The 17,028-nt window shown below is 63.9% G+C and overlaps 3 protein-coding genes across 8 annotated transcripts in view; 1 reads left to right on the plus strand and 2 right to left on the minus strand.

The window, feature by feature from the left end:
* Positions 1-295: 295 nt before the first annotated feature.
* On the plus strand, positions 296-13,636 carry Ssbp4 (single stranded DNA binding protein 4). Of its 3 annotated transcripts, XM_015489268.2 has the most exons (18): positions 1,262-1,334; positions 1,655-1,716; positions 1,800-1,884; positions 4,468-4,557; positions 4,869-4,934; positions 5,138-5,197; positions 5,278-5,347; positions 5,480-5,550; positions 5,638-5,705; positions 6,004-6,049; positions 6,151-6,186; positions 6,290-6,344; positions 6,430-6,500; positions 6,597-6,675; positions 7,007-7,035; positions 7,125-7,232; positions 12,908-13,052; positions 13,443-13,636. In XM_015489268.2, the coding sequence occupies exons 4-18, from the start codon at positions 4,495-4,497 to the stop codon at positions 13,445-13,447; spliced, it is 972 nt and encodes a 323-aa protein (XP_015344754.2). In that variant the 5' UTR covers positions 1,262-1,334; positions 1,655-1,716; positions 1,800-1,884; positions 4,468-4,494; the 3' UTR covers positions 13,448-13,636. The 3 variants fall into 3 exon arrangements, with proteins under 3 accessions (XP_048651434.1, XP_015344754.2, XP_048651433.1); XM_048795476.1 differs by lacking the exon at positions 4,869-4,934; XM_048795477.1 differs by lacking the exons at positions 4,869-4,934; positions 12,908-13,052; positions 13,443-13,636 and adding an exon at positions 296-796 and having other exon boundaries at positions 7,125-7,405.
* Positions 7,412-10,156, minus strand: Isyna1 (inositol-3-phosphate synthase 1; the record flags this gene model as incomplete). Its single annotated transcript, XM_015489267.2, has 10 exons — positions 9,996-10,156; positions 9,765-9,893; positions 9,463-9,624; positions 9,001-9,133; positions 8,722-8,915; positions 8,387-8,536; positions 8,090-8,305; positions 7,818-7,982; positions 7,621-7,734; positions 7,412-7,540 (listed from the first exon to the last, which is right to left on the minus strand). Coding segments are annotated over exons 2-10 (1,383 nt in total), but the record flags the coding sequence as incomplete, so codon positions are not given.
* The window catches only part of Ell (elongation factor for RNA polymerase II), a 58,682-nt gene continuing 55,071 nt past the window's right edge, over positions 13,418-17,028 (minus strand). For all 4 annotated transcript variants that reach the window (XM_048795474.1, XM_048795473.1, XM_048795475.1 and 1 more), the window contains 2 exons: positions 15,727-15,771; positions 13,418-15,342 (listed from right to left, as the gene is read on the minus strand). In XM_048795474.1, the coding sequence (XP_048651431.1) occupies positions 15,226-15,342; positions 15,727-15,771 (162 nt within the window). In that variant the 3' untranslated portion in view covers positions 13,418-15,225. The remainder of the gene's footprint in view (positions 15,343-15,726; positions 15,772-17,028) is intronic.

Consider the following 17,028-nt stretch of genomic DNA (forward strand, 5'->3'; position numbering starts at 1 on the left):
GGAGGCCTCTCCTCATGTTTGCTGGTTATTGGGGGAATGGACAGATGGATGGAGAAAGGACAAGTGTCCAGGGCAGGTCAGAACTAGAGAGGGGAGCCCCCACATTCATTTCCTAGTAGTTGGGCCTTGGCAGAAGCGCTGGAGCTGGGGTGGGATTGAGTAGATGGGGTACGTGGGGGGAGTGCAGGGACATGAGGTGGAACTCAGAGTGAGGCCAGGAGGGCCGCGAGACTGCAGAGCATGAGTCAAGGGAAGGTTATTTTAGGATGGGGCTGTCGGCCAGGGGAGGGCGGCCGCCGAGTGGGGAGCAGACAGCTGAGTCTGCTGGGAGGCCTGCGGCCAGCCGCCTCCTGTCCCTGCCCACCCTGATGGCGTGGGGAGGCCATGAGGGCGGGACTGGGAGTGGGAGGACCCTGAGGTACCCAGGGAGTCAGGAGGGGCTGGAGCCCAGGGATTAGGTGACACTGGGAGCGGGGGTGGGGGCCCCTGTCCCTACTAAACCTACTGTGGAAGGTGGCCTGGGAAGCCAGTGAGTGACCTGGCTTCCTTTTGTGACCTACAGAGGGCAGTGCTGGGGCCATCTGTCTGGGCGAATAGTGGCTGAACCCTTGTTTTCAGGGTGAGCAGTGACTGAGGAAGAGTCCAGGTCTCCCTGCTGGGGACCCATGCAGGATACTGGGTGTTAGGGTAGCACCATAGTGAATATGCGCACCTCTGGCTCTGGCTCTGGCTCTGCGGGAGGGTCAGGACTGTCTTGTTTGGGAGTCAGCAGAAAAGTTGCAGCTACCTCCTGCTGGTGACCCCGAGGGAGGGGAGGGGACCCAGGGACACCAGGGAGTGGGAGCCTTCCTGGCAGGCACAGCTGGGATGGGGTAGGTAATGGCCCTGGGCACGTGACACAGCTGCCCACCCAGAGTCGCTCCCTGGTGCCCCATCAGGAGAAGCATCGGGAAGCCTGTTTCTGGGTGGAGGTACCCCCAGGGCCGAGGTCACCTGGGTGTCAGTGTTGGTAGGATGGGGCAGGGCTTGGTCCAAGAGGGTGTGCTGAACTGAGCGAAACTGGGCCTCGAGTTGAGGATGGGCGATGCCCGGGGATCCTGCAGGTTGGGTGTCGATGGACCCTAGGAATTGGCTGAGCTGAGCAAGAGGGTTGAGGACGCCATCTTCTGGGAGGGATGGGAGGGATGGGAGCACAGCAGGGGGGTGGGCTTGGGGAGGTACTGGCCATAGGCCCTGCCCACCTCGCCCGCCCTCCCCACAGGCTGGCTCTGTACGTGTACGAGTACCTGCTGCACGTTGGTGCCCAGAAGTCAGCCCAGACCTTTCTGTCAGAGGTGAGCTACACACCAGCCTGGCCTTTCCCTCTGCCACACCCGGGGTCCTCTGCCCTGTTTCCACTGGGGCATCAGTTGGGATGGCTCCTTCGGTGGCCCAGGGAACCGAGGGCAAGGATGGGGTCAGGAACGTGAGCTGGCATCCATCCCGGCCTGTGGCCCTGGATCCATGTGTCCACCTCAGTGGCTCTGGTTGGCCGGCTCGCCCCCTTGCTCTGATCTGGTGGCCCCCCAGCCCCAAATGCCCGGGCTCCGTGGGCTGGGTGGCGGGAGGTTGGCCTGGGCCGCAGCCTCTCAGCCGCCTCCCCTCTTCCCTGCAGATCCGATGGGAGAAGAACATCACACTCGGGGAGCCCCCAGGGTTCCTGCATTCCTGGTGGTGGTGCGTGTGGTGCTGCTGGGGGCAGAGAGGGGACAGGGACCAACGGGATGTGGCGCAGTCATCGTCCCCTCTGCTGCCCACAGTGTGTTCTGGGATCTGTACTGTGCAGCGCCAGACCGCAGAGAGGCGTGCGAGCACCTGGGCGAGGCCAAGGCCTTCCAGGACTACGTGAGTACTGTCCCGGGTGGGGGTGGGCACGCCTGGGCTCTGTGGGCCTGGGGGAACCTGGAACCTTGTCCCTGTGCACCCCCTTCCACTGCAGCCAGCTCCTGAGGGTCCTATAGCCCCCCCAGGGTGTGCCGCACTTCCTGCCTCCCTGCTCAGCTGGGTGGGGTGGGCACCAGCCTGTCCCTGCCACCCCAGACTCTGGGAGCCCACGTGCTAGTAGGGGAGGCAGTGGGGCCCTGTCCCCACAAGCTCTAGAGGTCATCATCAGGGCACTTCCTGGCCCCTAGGGCATGGGCTCCACCTATCGTGGTGTTTCTGGTTGGGTTGTGGGGCTCCGATGCCTGTCTGCAGAGGAGGCTGAGGCGTATCTTATCATTATGGGGCTGTGGATCTGAGGATGTGCCCTCACTGGCTGGCGGCTGGGGACAGTGCAGCTGACCTCCCATCCACGCTGGGGGACTTCGCTGCAGGGTGGAGCTCAGTGCTTAGCTCCTCAGGTCCCTGAAGCAACCTGGGGCACACTCCGCGTGGAAGCAGGGCCATACTGATGGCCTCCCAGCATCACTGTCACCTACCGAGACTCTTAGTGCCCCTGTGCCGTACCCCTAACCCTGCCGGAGGAGTGGGTGGAGGGTGCCTGTCCTCCGCAGTGGCACTGCAGCCCCCCCTGCTCCCGCTGGGGTCTAGCAGCCTCCCCAGGCGCCTTCTGATCCGCCACTCGGCAGAAGGCACAGGCCGGTTTCCATGGCAGCACCAGTATTGGGAGCAGCTTGGGCCAGGAGAGGGGGGCGGGGGCTCCCCAGGCCTGGGTGAGGGTCTCTGTGGCCAGGAACTGGGTGCGTGACTGCCAGACTGCCACCCTCCACTGTGACGGGGCGTCCTATGTGAGCTCCCAAGGGGGCCCCATCCTCCCGGCCCGGCCCGAGTGAGGATTCTGTGTGCCCCTCCCTGCTCCAGGGCTCCCCAGCCGACCTTGGCGTCTCCAGGAAACGCTAGCGTGCCCAGCCCGTCGTCATGACAACACGGGCAGGGCTCTGGCGCCTCTTTGCCTCTTTGGGATGATTGACGTGGGGGGTCTGGCTCGCTGGGGCTACCAGCTAGGGAGGCAGCCCAAGATTAACCCCTCAGGGCCTAGGAGTTGGGGGCACAGGTGACACCCACCCCCTCACCTTGCGGTCTGTAGTGTGGGCCAGAGTCCACCTCCCCTCCCTTCCTGGCTGGGCCTCCCAACCCGGATTGCCCAGGTGTCCCCTGGGGTGAGAGGGGGGCCTGGCTTCCCTGGGCTGGACTGACCCCAGGGGAGGTGCCCCCTGGCCAGCCCGAGTGTGCTGAGCGTGCAGAGCCCTGAGTCCCAGAGGCAAGCTGGCAATTTGGAACTGGAAACCCGAGACAAGTTGGGGGCTGAGGCCGTGACCCTCCTCAGATCACGTTGCTTTCCAGTGATTTGTCGGGGGCTCTGGGAGGCTCTCTATCCACATGCGCTTGGAGAGGCACCCACTTCCCCCTCCACTCGCCAGGCCTTGGCTGAGCCCTTGAGGCTGCCCTTTTGAGAAGGGGCAGGAAGGGAGTCCAGCTGTGGCCCACAGAGTGAGGGTGAACCAGAGACCCCTCTCCTAGCCGGCCAGTCAGGGCCAGCAGACAAAGCACTTTCCTGTCCGCACCCAAGGGGCTGAAAGGCCACAGGGCCAGAGCACCCTGTGTGCCAACATGTGCCTGCCCCAGGGACTGGGCACCCCTTTCTCTGGGGGTTTTGACCTGGTGGAGGAGGGGGATGTGGACAGATAAGGGCCAAGCAGCCAAGAGGGGAGACCTGCTTGCTCAGGAACTCAGGTGCTGGCCTCCCAAGCCCTCCTTCCTTGTCCCCTTCTCCACATCTGGTCCTGGGGCTGCGGAGACAGACTGGTCTGGAACTCGGAGCTGATTAGGAACTGGCCTGTCAGCCTGTCCTCTGCCAGCTTAGGGCCTGCCCAGAAACCTCACCTTCACAGACACAGGAGCCCTCATCTCTAGCACCCCCTCCTCCCCCCTCCCCACCTAAGGAGCGTCCAGATGCCTGGGGACCCCACCCTAGTCCTGCTCTTCCTCCTCCATCCTGGGGGAAGAGATTGTCGGGGGGCGGGGGGTCTGCACAGCAGTTGCAAGGAGCCTCCAGGACCCAGTTGGACTTTGTGTGTGTTTGGGGTGTTGGGGATGGGCTTAGGGGCCCGAGTTGCCCTGCCAGTCAGGAGGCTAGGGCCAGTTGGGTGGACTTGGAGAGCAGGGCCAGCCCGGGGCCACCCTGTCCATACGCCTTTGCTACTGAATGAGCCCCTCACTGGGGTCTGGGGCAGCGGAATCCTCAAGTGGAACCTCACTGGAGGCTGGGACCACTTTGCAGCGACGCTTAGCTGGGGTGGGGCTGGGGCAGCTGCTCTTCCCTCACTTGGACCCCCCGTGGGCTGACAGTGTCAACTAGACTGGGTTCAAGTCCAAACTTGATCACTTACAGCTGCCTGTCCCATGGCCACCTGCATATAGGAGGGGAAGACACCCCATGCAGGAAATGTCCTGACCTGGCCCTCACTGTGTCTCCCATCCCCTCAGAGTGCTGCAGCGGCCCCCAGCCCAGTGATGGGGAGCATGGCTCCCAGTGATGCGATGGCCGCAGGCCCCATGGCGCCCGGATTCTTCCAGGTATGGCTAGGCCTGGGACTCCTTTTCCCCCAACCCTGGGTGGGCATGTATCTGAGGCGGGGGTCGGGGTACCTGTTCGGGACTTGGCAGAGCCAGCAAGGGAGGGACCTAGGTGCGATGGTGGGAAGGGGAATGTCTGCACAAAGGAGCACAAGGTGGTTGGGATGCAGTGGCCACCAGTGGGCCTGGTGTCCACCAGTGTCACAAGTCCCACCTATGACCCTTCCAGCAGGGCTCCCTGCTATAGGCTGGCCCACCCCCCTGCCTCCATGGAGTCCCCTCCCACAACCCACCTGGTTCTGTCCTCTTAGGGCCCCTTTGGCTCCCAGCCGCCCCCCCACAACCCCAACGCCCCTATGATGGGGCCTCACAGCCAGGTAAGGACCTGTGGCCCTGCCCAGCCACGCACATGCGCACACACACCTCCCCCTCCCCCAGCGCGCTGTCTAGTCCAACGACCATGTTTTTTGTTAGCTAGAGGAGGGGCCTGTCCAGACTGGGGGTCTGGGCATAGGAGGGACTGGGGAGCTTTGGGGGAGGAGGGTGGAGGTGGCGCTGATCCCCCACCCACCTCTTCCAGCCCTTCATGTCACCGCGGTTCCCAGGGGGCCCCCGGCCCACCCTGAGGATGCCGAGTCAGGTGAGAGAGGGATGAGGGGAGGGGGCAGCAGTGGGCCAGGGCGGGGGCACCCCACTCAGTGCAGCTATGCCCCTTCGCAGCCTCCTGTGGGCCTCGCAGGCTCCCAGCCCCTCCTCCCTGGCACCATGGACCCCTCCCCGCGCACTCCCGGTGAGTAGGGAAGCTCTCAGGACCTGACTCCCAGCGTCCCCACCTGGCTGCCTCACAGTGCAGACCCCACATTCGCGTCCACACTGGGGAATGGCCCAGATCTGAGCCCCCTTCTTTCTGCTCCCACCCCAGGGCACCCCAGTATGGGCGGCCCGATGCAGCGGGTGACGCCTCCCCGGGGCGTGGCCAGCGTTGGGCCCCAGGTAAGGGCCAGCGGAGATGGAGGTGGGGTGAACCTGAGGGGCTGTCCCTCGGAGGTGGTGCCCTTCACAGCTCCTTTGCCTTCACAGGGTTACGGAGGTAGCATGAGGCCCCCGCCCAACTCCCTTGCTGGCCCAGGTCTGCCTGCCATGAACATGTAAGGCCCTGAGTGTGTCCCCAAGCATGTGTCCATCCGAGTAAAGGGGCAGTATCTGCAACGGCAGGACAGCCTAGATGGTGCTTACTCCATTGGCACTGTTTAGGTGGGAAACCGAGGCCCAAGCAGCAGCCAGACCCTAGTTAGTGGTTGGAATTTGAGCCCGGGGAATTGGCCCAGGTGACTACCTCTCAGGCGACCTATGCTGTCCTCTCTGGAGGCAGAGAAGAGCAGGGTGGGATGGGTGACTGCTGTACCATCCTGGCCTAGCCCCAGGGTCTATCACCATCTCTTCCAGGGGCCCAGGAGTGCGAGGCCCTTGGGCCAGCCCCAGTGGCAACTCGGTGAGTCAGGGGCAGGGTGGGGTGCACTGGGTGGTGGAGCCCGCAGGGCAGAGGCGAGGAGCCTGCCCATGCCAGCTACTCACAGCTGCTCCTGTCCCCAGATTCCCTACTCCTCCTCATCCCCCGGCAGCTACACGGTGAGTACGGGTGAAGTTGGGCAATATGCAGGCTGGGGCCCGGGCTGGCAGCCAGGGCCTTTCTCACGGCCCTCTCTCTCTGGCCCTCTCCCTCCATGTGCAGGGACCCCCAGGAGGAGGTGGACCCCCTGGAACACCCATTATGCCCAGCCCTGGAGGTATGGCCTGGGCGGTGACGCGGGCGGGTGCATGGGGGGAAAGCCCATTCACACCCCACCAATCGTGGCCCTGCTGTCCCTCCAGACTCCACAAACTCCAGCGAGAACATGTACACCATCATGAACCCCATCGGGCCGGGCGCCGGCAGAGCTAACGTGAGTGGGGGTGCAGGGCTAGGACCCTAGGTAGGGGGTGACCCCGTGGGGGCAAGTGATGAGGTCGGTCAGGCCCATGCTGCTCTGTCCTCACAGTTCCCTCTCGGCCCTGGCCCGGAGGGCCCCATGGCCGCCATGAGCGCGATGGAACCGCACCACGTGAACGGATCCCTGGGTGAGTGGCACGGCCCCGCCCCAGCCGAGCCGCTCGGTGGGCCTCGAGCGCCCCCTGGCGGCGGCAGCCCTCCCACCCGCGGGAGCTGTTGAGGCTTCTGGGCCGTGTCCCGGGCCGGGCGCATCCCGCCTTTAAACCACTGTTGCCCCAATCCGGAGACCTTGCACATGCCCTTTCTGGGGACCCAACGGCGTGGGTCGTCCGGGGCTGGGGGAGGCTCGGGGAGGGCGGCGGGCCGCAAGCTCCGGGCGCGGGCGGGGAGGCGGCGGCTCCGGAGTCCAGCAGGCTGGCGCAGGCGCGTCTGAACCGCGTGTCGGTCTGTCGTTCTCAGGCTCGGGCGACATGGACGGGTTGCCGAAGGTGAGGGCTGCGCTCCTGCAGGGGGCGAACCGGGCGGAGGTCTGGGTGGGGGCGGGCAGGGATTCGGCGCTGACGGTGGCCGCCCCTAGAGCTCCCCCGGTGCCGTGGCCGGCCTGAGCAACGCCCCGGGCACCCCGCGGGACGACGGCGAGATGGCGGCCGCCGGGACCTTCCTGCACCCGTTCCCGAGCGAAAGCGTAAGCGACTGCGTCGACTCTCCCCCCGCGGCGGCGTCGGGCCGGAGGGGCCTGGCGGGCAGGCCCCGGCGGGGCGGCCGGGGGGCCAGAGCAAGACCGTGACCGCGGCGGGCCAGGTGGGGGGGCGGCCGCGGCATCCTTTCCTCCACTCCCCGCCCACTCCCGCCCCTGCCCTCCCCCCNGAGGAGCGATAGCACAGGGTGGAAGCCCTGTGGCTCTGGGTCTGTGTTGGTGGTGAAGCTCACGCGCTGGCACAGCTCAGTGAGCAGTGCCAGGTCCAGCATGATGGGCGCTGCCAGCAGCGAATCCTGTGGGGTGGGCGGGTCAGGAGGCTGTGGGGTGGGTGGGGCTTCCCATTCAGATCCGCCCGCCGTCTCTCCCACTGTACCTCACAAGTATTGTGCAGCACCAGTGTATTGGTTCCACCAAGCATCAGCTCTGATGTATACTCGTCCAGCGCACGCTTGCTGTCACCCACATAGGGCACATACTTGATGACCACCTAGGGTGCAATACCAGGTCGCAAGGGCCCCTGCCACCTCCAGCCAGAAGCCCCCCACCTGGCTCTTGTGGACCCCTACGCACGCAGTGGTCAGGCGCCTCTCCTGGAGTGTACAGCACTGGGTTACTCTGCACCATGTCGTCTACCACGCTGCTCTTGGACACCTCCTTTGAGCGGAACTGCTGGGGCGCCGAGAGGTTCTGCCCATCGTTGTTGCCCAGGTGGTTGTAACTCACGATGGACATGGTCTGGTCAAAAGGGGTGGCACAGAAGCCCTAGGCCCTGCAGGGAACTAGGTAGGTCCTTCGGGTCCAGGTTCCTTTCCTGCATTTTTCACCTCCCCAGATAGACTTACCTTGAGGCCAGAGCCAATGAGGAAGTCCACGAGCACAGACTTGACCTTGGTCTGGCCTGATTTGAAGTCATCTCCACCCACAAACACTCGATGCTGCGCCGCCAGCTCAAGCGCACCAGGCACCAGTGTGTTCTGCGGGGATCCATTGAGGAAGGCGCAGCCCTCCAGGATGCTGGCCACCGCAAAGAGTGTGGATGGTGACACCTCTCGGCCAAGCTGCGGGTGTGGGTGGGCAGTCAGTAAGAGGGGGGTCCAAGGAACTGGCCCTCACCCTACTGCACCCTGGCATGTGCCCACCTGGATGGTGTGCAGCAGGTTCTCGGCTGTGTCATTGAGACCAGGAACCACTTCGCAGAAGCGCTCTGTGTTCGCTGTCCACAGCACGATGACCTTATCCAGCCCGGCGCTGGATCGGAAGTCGCGGATGTCCCTGCGGATCTGCTCCAACTGCAGGGAGGGTGAAGGAAGGCTAGCGGGGAGGTTGTACAAACCCCACGGTTTGCAGAAGCATGGGCCACTCAGTTCTCCAAAGTACTAAGTGGGGCCTGGGTGCCCAGGATAGGAGCATGAGGCAAAAGGGAGTGAACTGGTGGCAGGGAACAAGGGATAAGGGATGCGGGATGAAGCAACACCTGCTGTGCGCGTGTGCCCGGGATGAGGTTGTCAGCACGCGCATTTTGGTTGGCCGCGATGAACTCGGGGATGTAGACCGAGGGCCGTGGACGCATGGCCTCCATATGCGGCCACAGTTGCTCCTGAAGGCCCCAATCCAGTACCTTCGCGCGCCGCATAGCCTCAGCCAGGTTCAGCGACGAGATATCCCAGCCTGCGGGGGACCCTCATGCTTGGCCCAGCCCTGATCCCCAGCTGCTCCAGACCCCACCTCCCATCCCGCCCAGGGCTCCGCCCACCATCAAACACCAGGTCGTTGGGCGACACCATGGGCAGCAGCGCACTGAAGGGCACGAACACCTCCTGGCCCTCAGCATCCAGACCCAGGTTCACGGTACCGGCCTGAGTCAGCGAGCCGTAGTAGTTGGCTTCCTGGGTGGTGGGGGGAACCAGACACAGCGGGGTAAGGCGCAGGCGTGGCGAGAGGAGGGCCCGCGGCCTGCCCGGGGCTCCGCCCTGCCCTCCTGCGCTTTCAGCTCCGGGCTCCAGGCCGGGGCGGAAGCCTCTCCTCCCCAGCGAGTTCCCCGAGCCCGCCGTGCCTAAGGCTCCGCCCCCACAAGGCTCCTGCGGCTCTCCGCCCACCTTCTGGAACGCCCAAGGAGGTCCGCGGCAGCCAGGCCCCGCCCCCAGCAGGCCCCCTCCCCGCCCGCAGGAACTCCGACCCAGCCCCCCTCCGCGGCCGGGCCTCCGCGGCCCCCCACCTGGCGACCAGCGCGCGTGGGCCAGGACAGGCGCAGTCGGTTGGCCAGCACGGCGGCGGTAAGCGTGGAGCCGTTGTTCCCGCCCCAGCCGACGAGCATGACCCCAAGCCGGGGCACCTGCCGGGCAGTCCGGAAGGTGAAGCGCGTGGACGTGGGGCGCACCTGGGGGCAGGCGTCGTCGTAAGACTGGGGCCCCAGCCTCTTCTCCCCTCAAGGCAGGGAGAGGGTTGGAGATGTTGGACAATCCCCCGCCATCATCTCCCTAGTGTCCCCAACCCAAGGCTCCTGGGCCCCTCGCCCACCTTGAGGACACCGCCCTCACGGCTGACGCGCGTCGTCCGGTACTCGTACTGAGCCTCGATGGCCTCGGGGCTGTAGACTACGTCCGGGCTCTCGACCACGAACTGGGGGGCTGCCTCCATCGCGGCGACCTGGGGCCCGGGTTAGCAGAGGGTCAGCGGGGACCCCAGGTGACCGGCCCAAGCCGGCCTGGGTCCTCAAGAAGCCCCCAATCCGTCCAAGACCTCGCTCACCTTCGAGGAGTCAGCTCCGACCGCGGCGGCGGACAGCGCGGGCTCCGGGGCGGCCTCGGGAGAAAAGCGCCGCGGCCCCGCCCCCCGCCCCGCCCCCGCCTTGTTGGGGAGGGGCGCGACGGCGGGGGCAGGGGTTCTAGGCCGAACTGTCGAGGCCCGGTCAGGCCGGAAGCGGCCGGGTCACCACTGAGCGGCATTGGTTCTCTTCTCTAGGGGTCCTCTGGACACGCGGCCGCTTTTTCCCATTTTACAAAAGAGGACGATGGGGCTACAATTGAGCCCCAGACCCCGGCCACAAGCTGGAGGATGGGGCTGCGCAGGAAGGCTGCGGCTGTGGAGGGAGGGGCCCGGGTCTGTGATACTGCAGGGGAAACAGACCTGGAAGCCAGGCCGGCCTCCTCTATGAGCGGTGGCCGCCACTCAGTACTCCGAATCTCTGGGCCCCATGAACCTGGAGCGGGTGGACCAAATTTCCTCTGCCTCAGCGGGGTTTCACATGCATGAGGAGTAGCGGGCTGGAGACATGGCTGGTCACTAGGGAGGAGAGAGGACCGCCAGTGTGGGGAGGAGCCGGGACAGCACACCAGAGGCCCCCCTCATGCACAGTGATAAGGGAGCGTGGGAACCCAGCGGGCAAGCGGGGGCGGCTCCCCCAAGGAACTTTCCAAAACAAGCCAGCCGGAAAGTTTCCACCACTGGAGCTGGCCCAAAAGGTGGAGAGTTTGGGAATGTTTGCAGGAAAGACAGCCGGGGGCCTGGTCTTGGGGACTGGGGGCTCCAAGAGTCTGGCTCTTGGAAAGGGCCCCACTCTGAAGTAGGATGGGGACCAGGACTGGGGCACCTCCAGTTGGAAGGAACTCACAGAGGAGGCTCTACAGAGCAGGGTTTCCAGAGGAAGTGGCTGGTGGAAGGGGTTTTGAGGTATGAAGAGGAGTTCACCTGGAGAAGACTATAAGCAGGTACCTGAGTCACCTAAAAGCCTTGGGGAAGGGGCTCCCACTCTGATGACAAGGTGGCAATGGAAGGCAGGCACCAGTCTGGAGACCATGCTGACCCCAGGGGCTGCTAGGAGAACATCTGGTATCTCCCTGGCTTCTGGGAGATTCGAGTTCAATCACACATCATAAGTCATAAATTAGATTAACCAATCACATCTATGCAATCACACCACTGGAGCTCAGAACCCAGCTCCCCCAAAATGCCACTTTGACATGCAACCGGAATGCTTGTCCCCACGGCACCTGTCTCCCCCACCCATAGCACCAAGAATGCCTCGGAGCTGCGTTGCTGACCTGCCCGGTCTGGTAGCAGATAAGATCCCAGTTCCAGGAGTCCTGCCCCATCCCTGGGAGGGAGGACTCCCCACAGAAGGAGGCGAGAAGAATCTGGACGGACAGGCCTCGCTGGGCGTCCAGTCCCACCTGTTTCCATGACAACAGCCACTTTTGTCCAATACCTTTCTCCACGGCTGTCTGTGCTTCATGGAGCCCAAGCCCAGGACGTGTCCCCCTGGATTCTGTTTCTGAAGGCTCCTGGTCACCTGAGACCTTGATCTAGCGAGTTTGTTCTTTTCTCTTTACTCCGGGGATGGGAGCCGGGCCTCCTGCGTGCCAGGCAGTTGCTCTGCCATTGAGCTCCGCTCCAGCACCTTGTGGTCCTTCGTCACAGGAGTCAGGGTGGTGGCCTTTACCGGGGTGAGGAAAGGCACTGCAGGCCCTACAAGACTTCCGCACAGTCCCCTAAGAAGGGTTTGGGTGCCTTCGTGGTGGCGCTGGGTGGTGGCATGGATGGAGAGAGCAAGGGAGGTCCAAGGCCCCATCATGCCCTTCGCATGTCCCCTGTGTGGCTGTCAGCCAGTCCCCGAGTTCTGTGAGCTGTCATCCAACCCAAGGCGGGGGTCCTGGGAGTCCCCTGAACAGCCTGTGGCTGGGCAGAGCTGTCCTGTCCGCAGCAGGAATGTTCAAGGGTCTGAAGTGGGGGCAGCCTGTGCGCTGAGCCTCTTCACCTGGGGTCGGACATCGGGGGATGAGGGCATGCTTGCAGCTTGAGGCCATACATGGCACCATGGGGACATATGCAGCAATGAGGAAGGCCCCCAGGCCTGGCATTCCCAGGGCGGGCTGGGTGGGGGCAGGAGGCAGCCCCACTAGCTCACAGGTCAGCGGGAAGCGACATGGCCTTGGCCCTGGGCCGCCTCCTTCCTGGCAGTTGGTGCTGGGAGGTGAAGGTAGGGGCTGTGGGGTGGCAAGGCTGAGGGAGGGGACTGGTGGGCCCGTGGACCAGGGTCACTGTGGTGACAGAGGTAGGAAGGAAGGAGCGTTGTCCAGCCGGAGGAGGAGTGTGGCGGTAGCCCCAGCCCTTTTCTGCCTTGGTGTCCAGGTCACCAGGAAGGAGACACCCTCCTGAGCTCCCAGGGGTCCAGGCCTCAGGAAGGACAGCGGGGGACAGACTGTAGCTTCAGTGGCCTGTGGTCCAGGCAGAGCGGCAAGGCCAGAGGTAGCAGGTGCTGGCCCTGAGGTGTGGAGACGGGTGTTGTCCCCGGAAGAACGGGGTCCAGACCATCTTAGAAGCAGGGGACATTCTGCCTCGCTGCCGGCCGGCCGACCTCCCCCTGCGCCCCGCGGATTCCTGGCTGCCTCAGAACTCAGGCCAAGAGGCTGCAGCCGCCCTAGGCCCCTGCCCTCCGCGCGCCTTTGTTTTTCCTTTTTAAAATAAACACCCCAGCCCCCACCTTGTCCTTGGAGGCCCAGCGCCTGCGTCCTCCAGCTCCTCGCCTGGAACACAGGCCCAGATGGCCACCCCGCTGAACCTCAGCATTCCCACTGCCACCAGGGGGACAAGCCAGCCCGATGTGCCAGCCTGGGAGTCGCACACAACGAACCCCACCATGGCCACTGCTTCCTTCTTTACAGCTGGTTTCCGTGTCTTTGAGGGGATATCTATCGCCTGCTGCCGGGGGTGGCTTTGGACTCCTGGGCTGCGCAGCCTCCCCCTCAGCCTCCCACGGAGCTGGGGCCCAGCCACAGGCGACCTGCTGCTGTTTTCCCCAGAAATGGGGTGAGTCACAGCTTGTTCCCCCAAATATCCTGGTCTCACTCCTGTGTGTCACTCAGCAGCCCTGTCCAGACTGGGCAGGAGACATACTGTGCTCAGCGCCAGCTCTGCCGCCCTTTCTGTTCCCACTCATGGAGAGGGGTCTGGCCCTGTGGCGCCCGCAGAGGCCGCTGCCTTGGTCCCTTGTTCCCGGCCAGTAGCCTCAGGAGGGCGCGCGGGCTGCCCGCTGGACGCCCCTCATCACCACGGAGGCTCCTGGCCAAGTCACCTCCTGGCCCCAGCCCACCCCCAGCCCAGAACCAGGGACTCCCTGGGGCCACCGCAGGACCCGGCTGTGACACACACACAAGCCAGCCAGGGGCGGCTGGTTCAGTTCAGTGAAATTTATTGTAGGTTGAAAAACTCAGCATTCCCGTGTTGAGTGTACAAAAAGGACACCAGGTGCTTAAGAAAATACGAGGGGACTGAAGATGCGACGCCTTTCAATTGTAACATTTTGGCAAAAGTGAAAAGTTCTTGTAAACACCAACTCCATGGCTCAAAATAGTTTTTCTCCACAGTACAACATTAAAAGGAAAAAACGTCAATAAGTTAGACCATCTTTAATCAGCTAGAACTTTCGTCCATCAACCCTGAGGCACAACAGCTTCCTCCGAAGAGGAGGATGCAGACGCCCAGGAGAGGCGAACTCTGCGGGGCCTGGGACAGGGCGGTGGAGGGCGGCCGGGCCTCCTTCAGCAAGTCCTTCCACCCCCGAGGGAGGGGGCAGAGCCCGCCTGGGCCGCCCTCCCCACCCCAGATGCCAAACAAAATAACAGCTATTGAAACATGAAGGATCAGTTTCCTCAGAGATGTGGGGACCCCAGGGGTCCCAAAGGAAAGACACTGGGGCGGGTGGGACATACGCAGGCGCCTCCACACAGGCGCCAGCTCTTTGGAAGCCACTGGGAGACACCCCCACGGTTTAGAAAAATAGACGCATCTGTGTTTACCCGCCCGCCCTCCCACCTCACTGCTGTGGACGGCAGCGCCCCCCCACCGTGACTGACCCTGGTCACAGCCGCCCCCACCACATTCCCGAGTCATGGCTTCGCTTGGCCCTGAATGTGAACACTCGCCTCGCCCCCCACACCTTGTAGGGGTCACATACACGCGCGCGCGCACACACACACACACACACACACACACAGTCCCCCAATGCTTTGGGGGACACTAAGAGACTAGGCACAGCAACAAAGCAGCAATTGGGTTATCTGTGGAGCTTGTGCCCCAGAGAGGACAGATAGGGCGTGTCCTCGGGTTCCCGCAGCTCTGTCCACGGGGCCCCAGCCCCTCCCTGAGTGCAAGCCCCAGCGGTGGCCCTGCTGGCACAACCCCAGGACGCACAGGTGGATGGAGCCAGGGCCAGGGCACGGTCAGCAGAAACCGCACGGCCTTGACGGCTCGGAACCGAGAGCAGCTGCGAGGGGGAAACCGAGGACCTTGGGACATCGTGCTGCCGCTGCCGAGGACTTCAGCTTGTAGCACAACACACCCGCGGCCCTGAAACAGCAGGACTGGCAGGGGCCCGGAGCGCGGCCTCCTCAGCTCTGAGCAGCTTTCCAGGGGCGCTGGTAGAGTCCCCCTGACCGAAGCCTCGAAGGTGGCTTTGGAGCAGAGACCTTGCCCAGCCCCGGGGCCCTGGCCCACCAGCTCGGATTCTCCTGGGAAGTCCCCAGCGCTGTGCCTTTCGGTGGCGTCTTAATACTGCGGGAAAGGACACAGGGTAACATCTAGACCCTGGATGTCCAAGGAGAGGGAGGCACAGGTTTAGAAAAAAAGATTTTGCTTTCTCTTTTGTACAAAAATAGACTTGAGTCTCTAGCAGTAGCTAAAAGTGGCTGACATTGTATAAAACTAGAAAAGGCAGGCAGGCTGGCCTCCGGTCTTCGGTTGTGGCGAGAGGGGAAGTGGGACCCCGAGGTGGGCTTCCGTGGGCCTGGCCTGCAGGGACTGCTGGGAGGCAGGGCGGGCCTGGGCCACCCCACTGGGCGAGCATGGCGAGGCCTCCCTGACAGCCGTGGTGCTGGCTCAGATGCGTACATCTCCCGTGTTTATTGTTTTAAATAAATCCTCTCTCCCACGCGCGCCCCCCAGCCCCTGGCACCCAGAGGGCCCGTGAGGTGGAGGGTGCCGGCTAGGGCCAGGCCTGCAGCTGCCGCTGGTCGTACTCGGCGATGAGCCTCTTGATGTGCGCCAGCTTGCTGTGCAGGTACTCGCAGCGGTGCTTCTCCTGGCTGTAGTTGGTGTTGGTCTGCGAGACAGCGAGCCACGCGGGAGTCAGCCGCCCGCACCGGGGCTTGAGGCTGCCCAGGCATGCGGCCCCTGCTCGCCTGTGCCCAGCATGTGAGGGTCCTCCTAGGACTGGGACCCTGCAGGCTGAGACGCCGGCTCGTCCAGCAGCAGAGCAGGGTCCCCTCAGCCAAGCCCATGTGGTGGCTCCCTTCCTACAGACAGGGCCCCTGAGGCCCCCCCACCCCCGCACCCGACCTTGGGCACCAGCTCCGCTCAGGACAGGCTCGGCCCCTCTGGTGGAAGAGGCACCCTGCGGATCAGAGACCTGAGTCCACCCTCCTGCTCCAGACTCGTCTGGAACCTGGTGCGGCTGACCCCAACTGCCCAACACATGACTATTCACCTTTTTGATTTTTCGATATTCCTGCAGAATCTGTCCGCGAGTGGTCTAGAGGGACAACAGAACAGCACATGAGTCACGTCTGCATCTGAAGGAGGCCAGGCTGAGCCGCCCTCTCGGTCGGTGCTCTGCACAGCTTCAGAAAGAGCAGCGGCCATGTGGCGGATGTGCCCTGTGGGAGCTGGGGCAACCTCCGGGGCAGAGCGACTGCCTTCCCCCAAGCCCAGCGGGGTCTGTCCACAGTTCCAGGGGCAAAGGGGTTGCTGTGGAGTGGCCACGTGGGCTGCAGGAAGCGTGTAGGTCCCAAGCCCTCAGAGAGCCCCATCATCCCTCCAGTCCTCTGGAGATCAGACTGACCTCGGGCAGGGGACACAAACCTTGACCCTTACCAGGGCCAACCCTGCAGTTGGGCAACCAGCTCTGAAAGGTGGCAAGTGGGGACAATCGGTGACTGGATGCGGGGCCTGATTGGAGGTTGTCGGTCAGCCAAACTTGTCAGGTCCTGACCCTTCTCACAGCCCGCCTGAGCACTTCCTCGTGAGGTCCGCCCCAGGGTCCCGCATCCCCAGCAGCCCCCGTGTCGCAGCAAGAATCCTGTCAGGTTGGTTTGGCCGGAATCCACCCCAGGTTCCCTCTCGGCCATTTTCCATCCTCTGAGGCCGGTTCTTTGCTCTCACCCCCACCTGCCTGGGCTATGTGGAGGCTGAGCCCTGCTCCCCGCAAGCCTATGGTGGCTTCCAGGTGGCCCTGTCCCTTTTCCTTATCCTGCTTTAACAAGTGGCACTGAGTAGCTACTTCTTCCTGTAGGACTGCTAGGGCTGGCGCCCAGGGCCCTCATGCCAGCTAGCGCTCTGCCACCGAGCCACACCCAGCCAGCAACTTCCTTTCTCAACGAGATGCTTTTGCAGCGGAGGAGGCGCCACGTTCCTGAGCCCCGGGGCCGGGATTCTGGGTCAGGGAGCTACAGGAGCCGCCACCCCCCTCAGTGCCCTCTGCCCTCTGCGATCACAGCAGTGGTGACAGGCTCTAGGTAGGGCCAGGCACCTGTAGTCCTGCTCATGATGTGGGGTCCTGAGCCCCGGGTCCTGGGTTTGAGAAGAGGACCTGCGCGCCTCAGCTCATGTTGCTCTTTTGCCTGCACAGGGGGCCGGTGGGCCTGGCTATCTGTGGGGACACCTGTGATGGGCTAGTTACTATCTGGCGCTGGCCGTGCGTGACACCAGGGAGGGCAATGCCTGTGTGTCCCCCGCCCCAGGGCACAGGCTCAGCAGGGACTCCTGGGAGGGCTGAGGGAGGCAGCGGCCC

Source organism: Marmota marmota, unplaced genomic scaffold (assembly GCF_001458135.2).
Source record: "Marmota marmota marmota unplaced genomic scaffold, marMar, whole genome shotgun sequence".
Classification (NCBI taxonomy): Eukaryota; Metazoa; Chordata; class Mammalia; order Rodentia; family Sciuridae; genus Marmota; species Marmota marmota.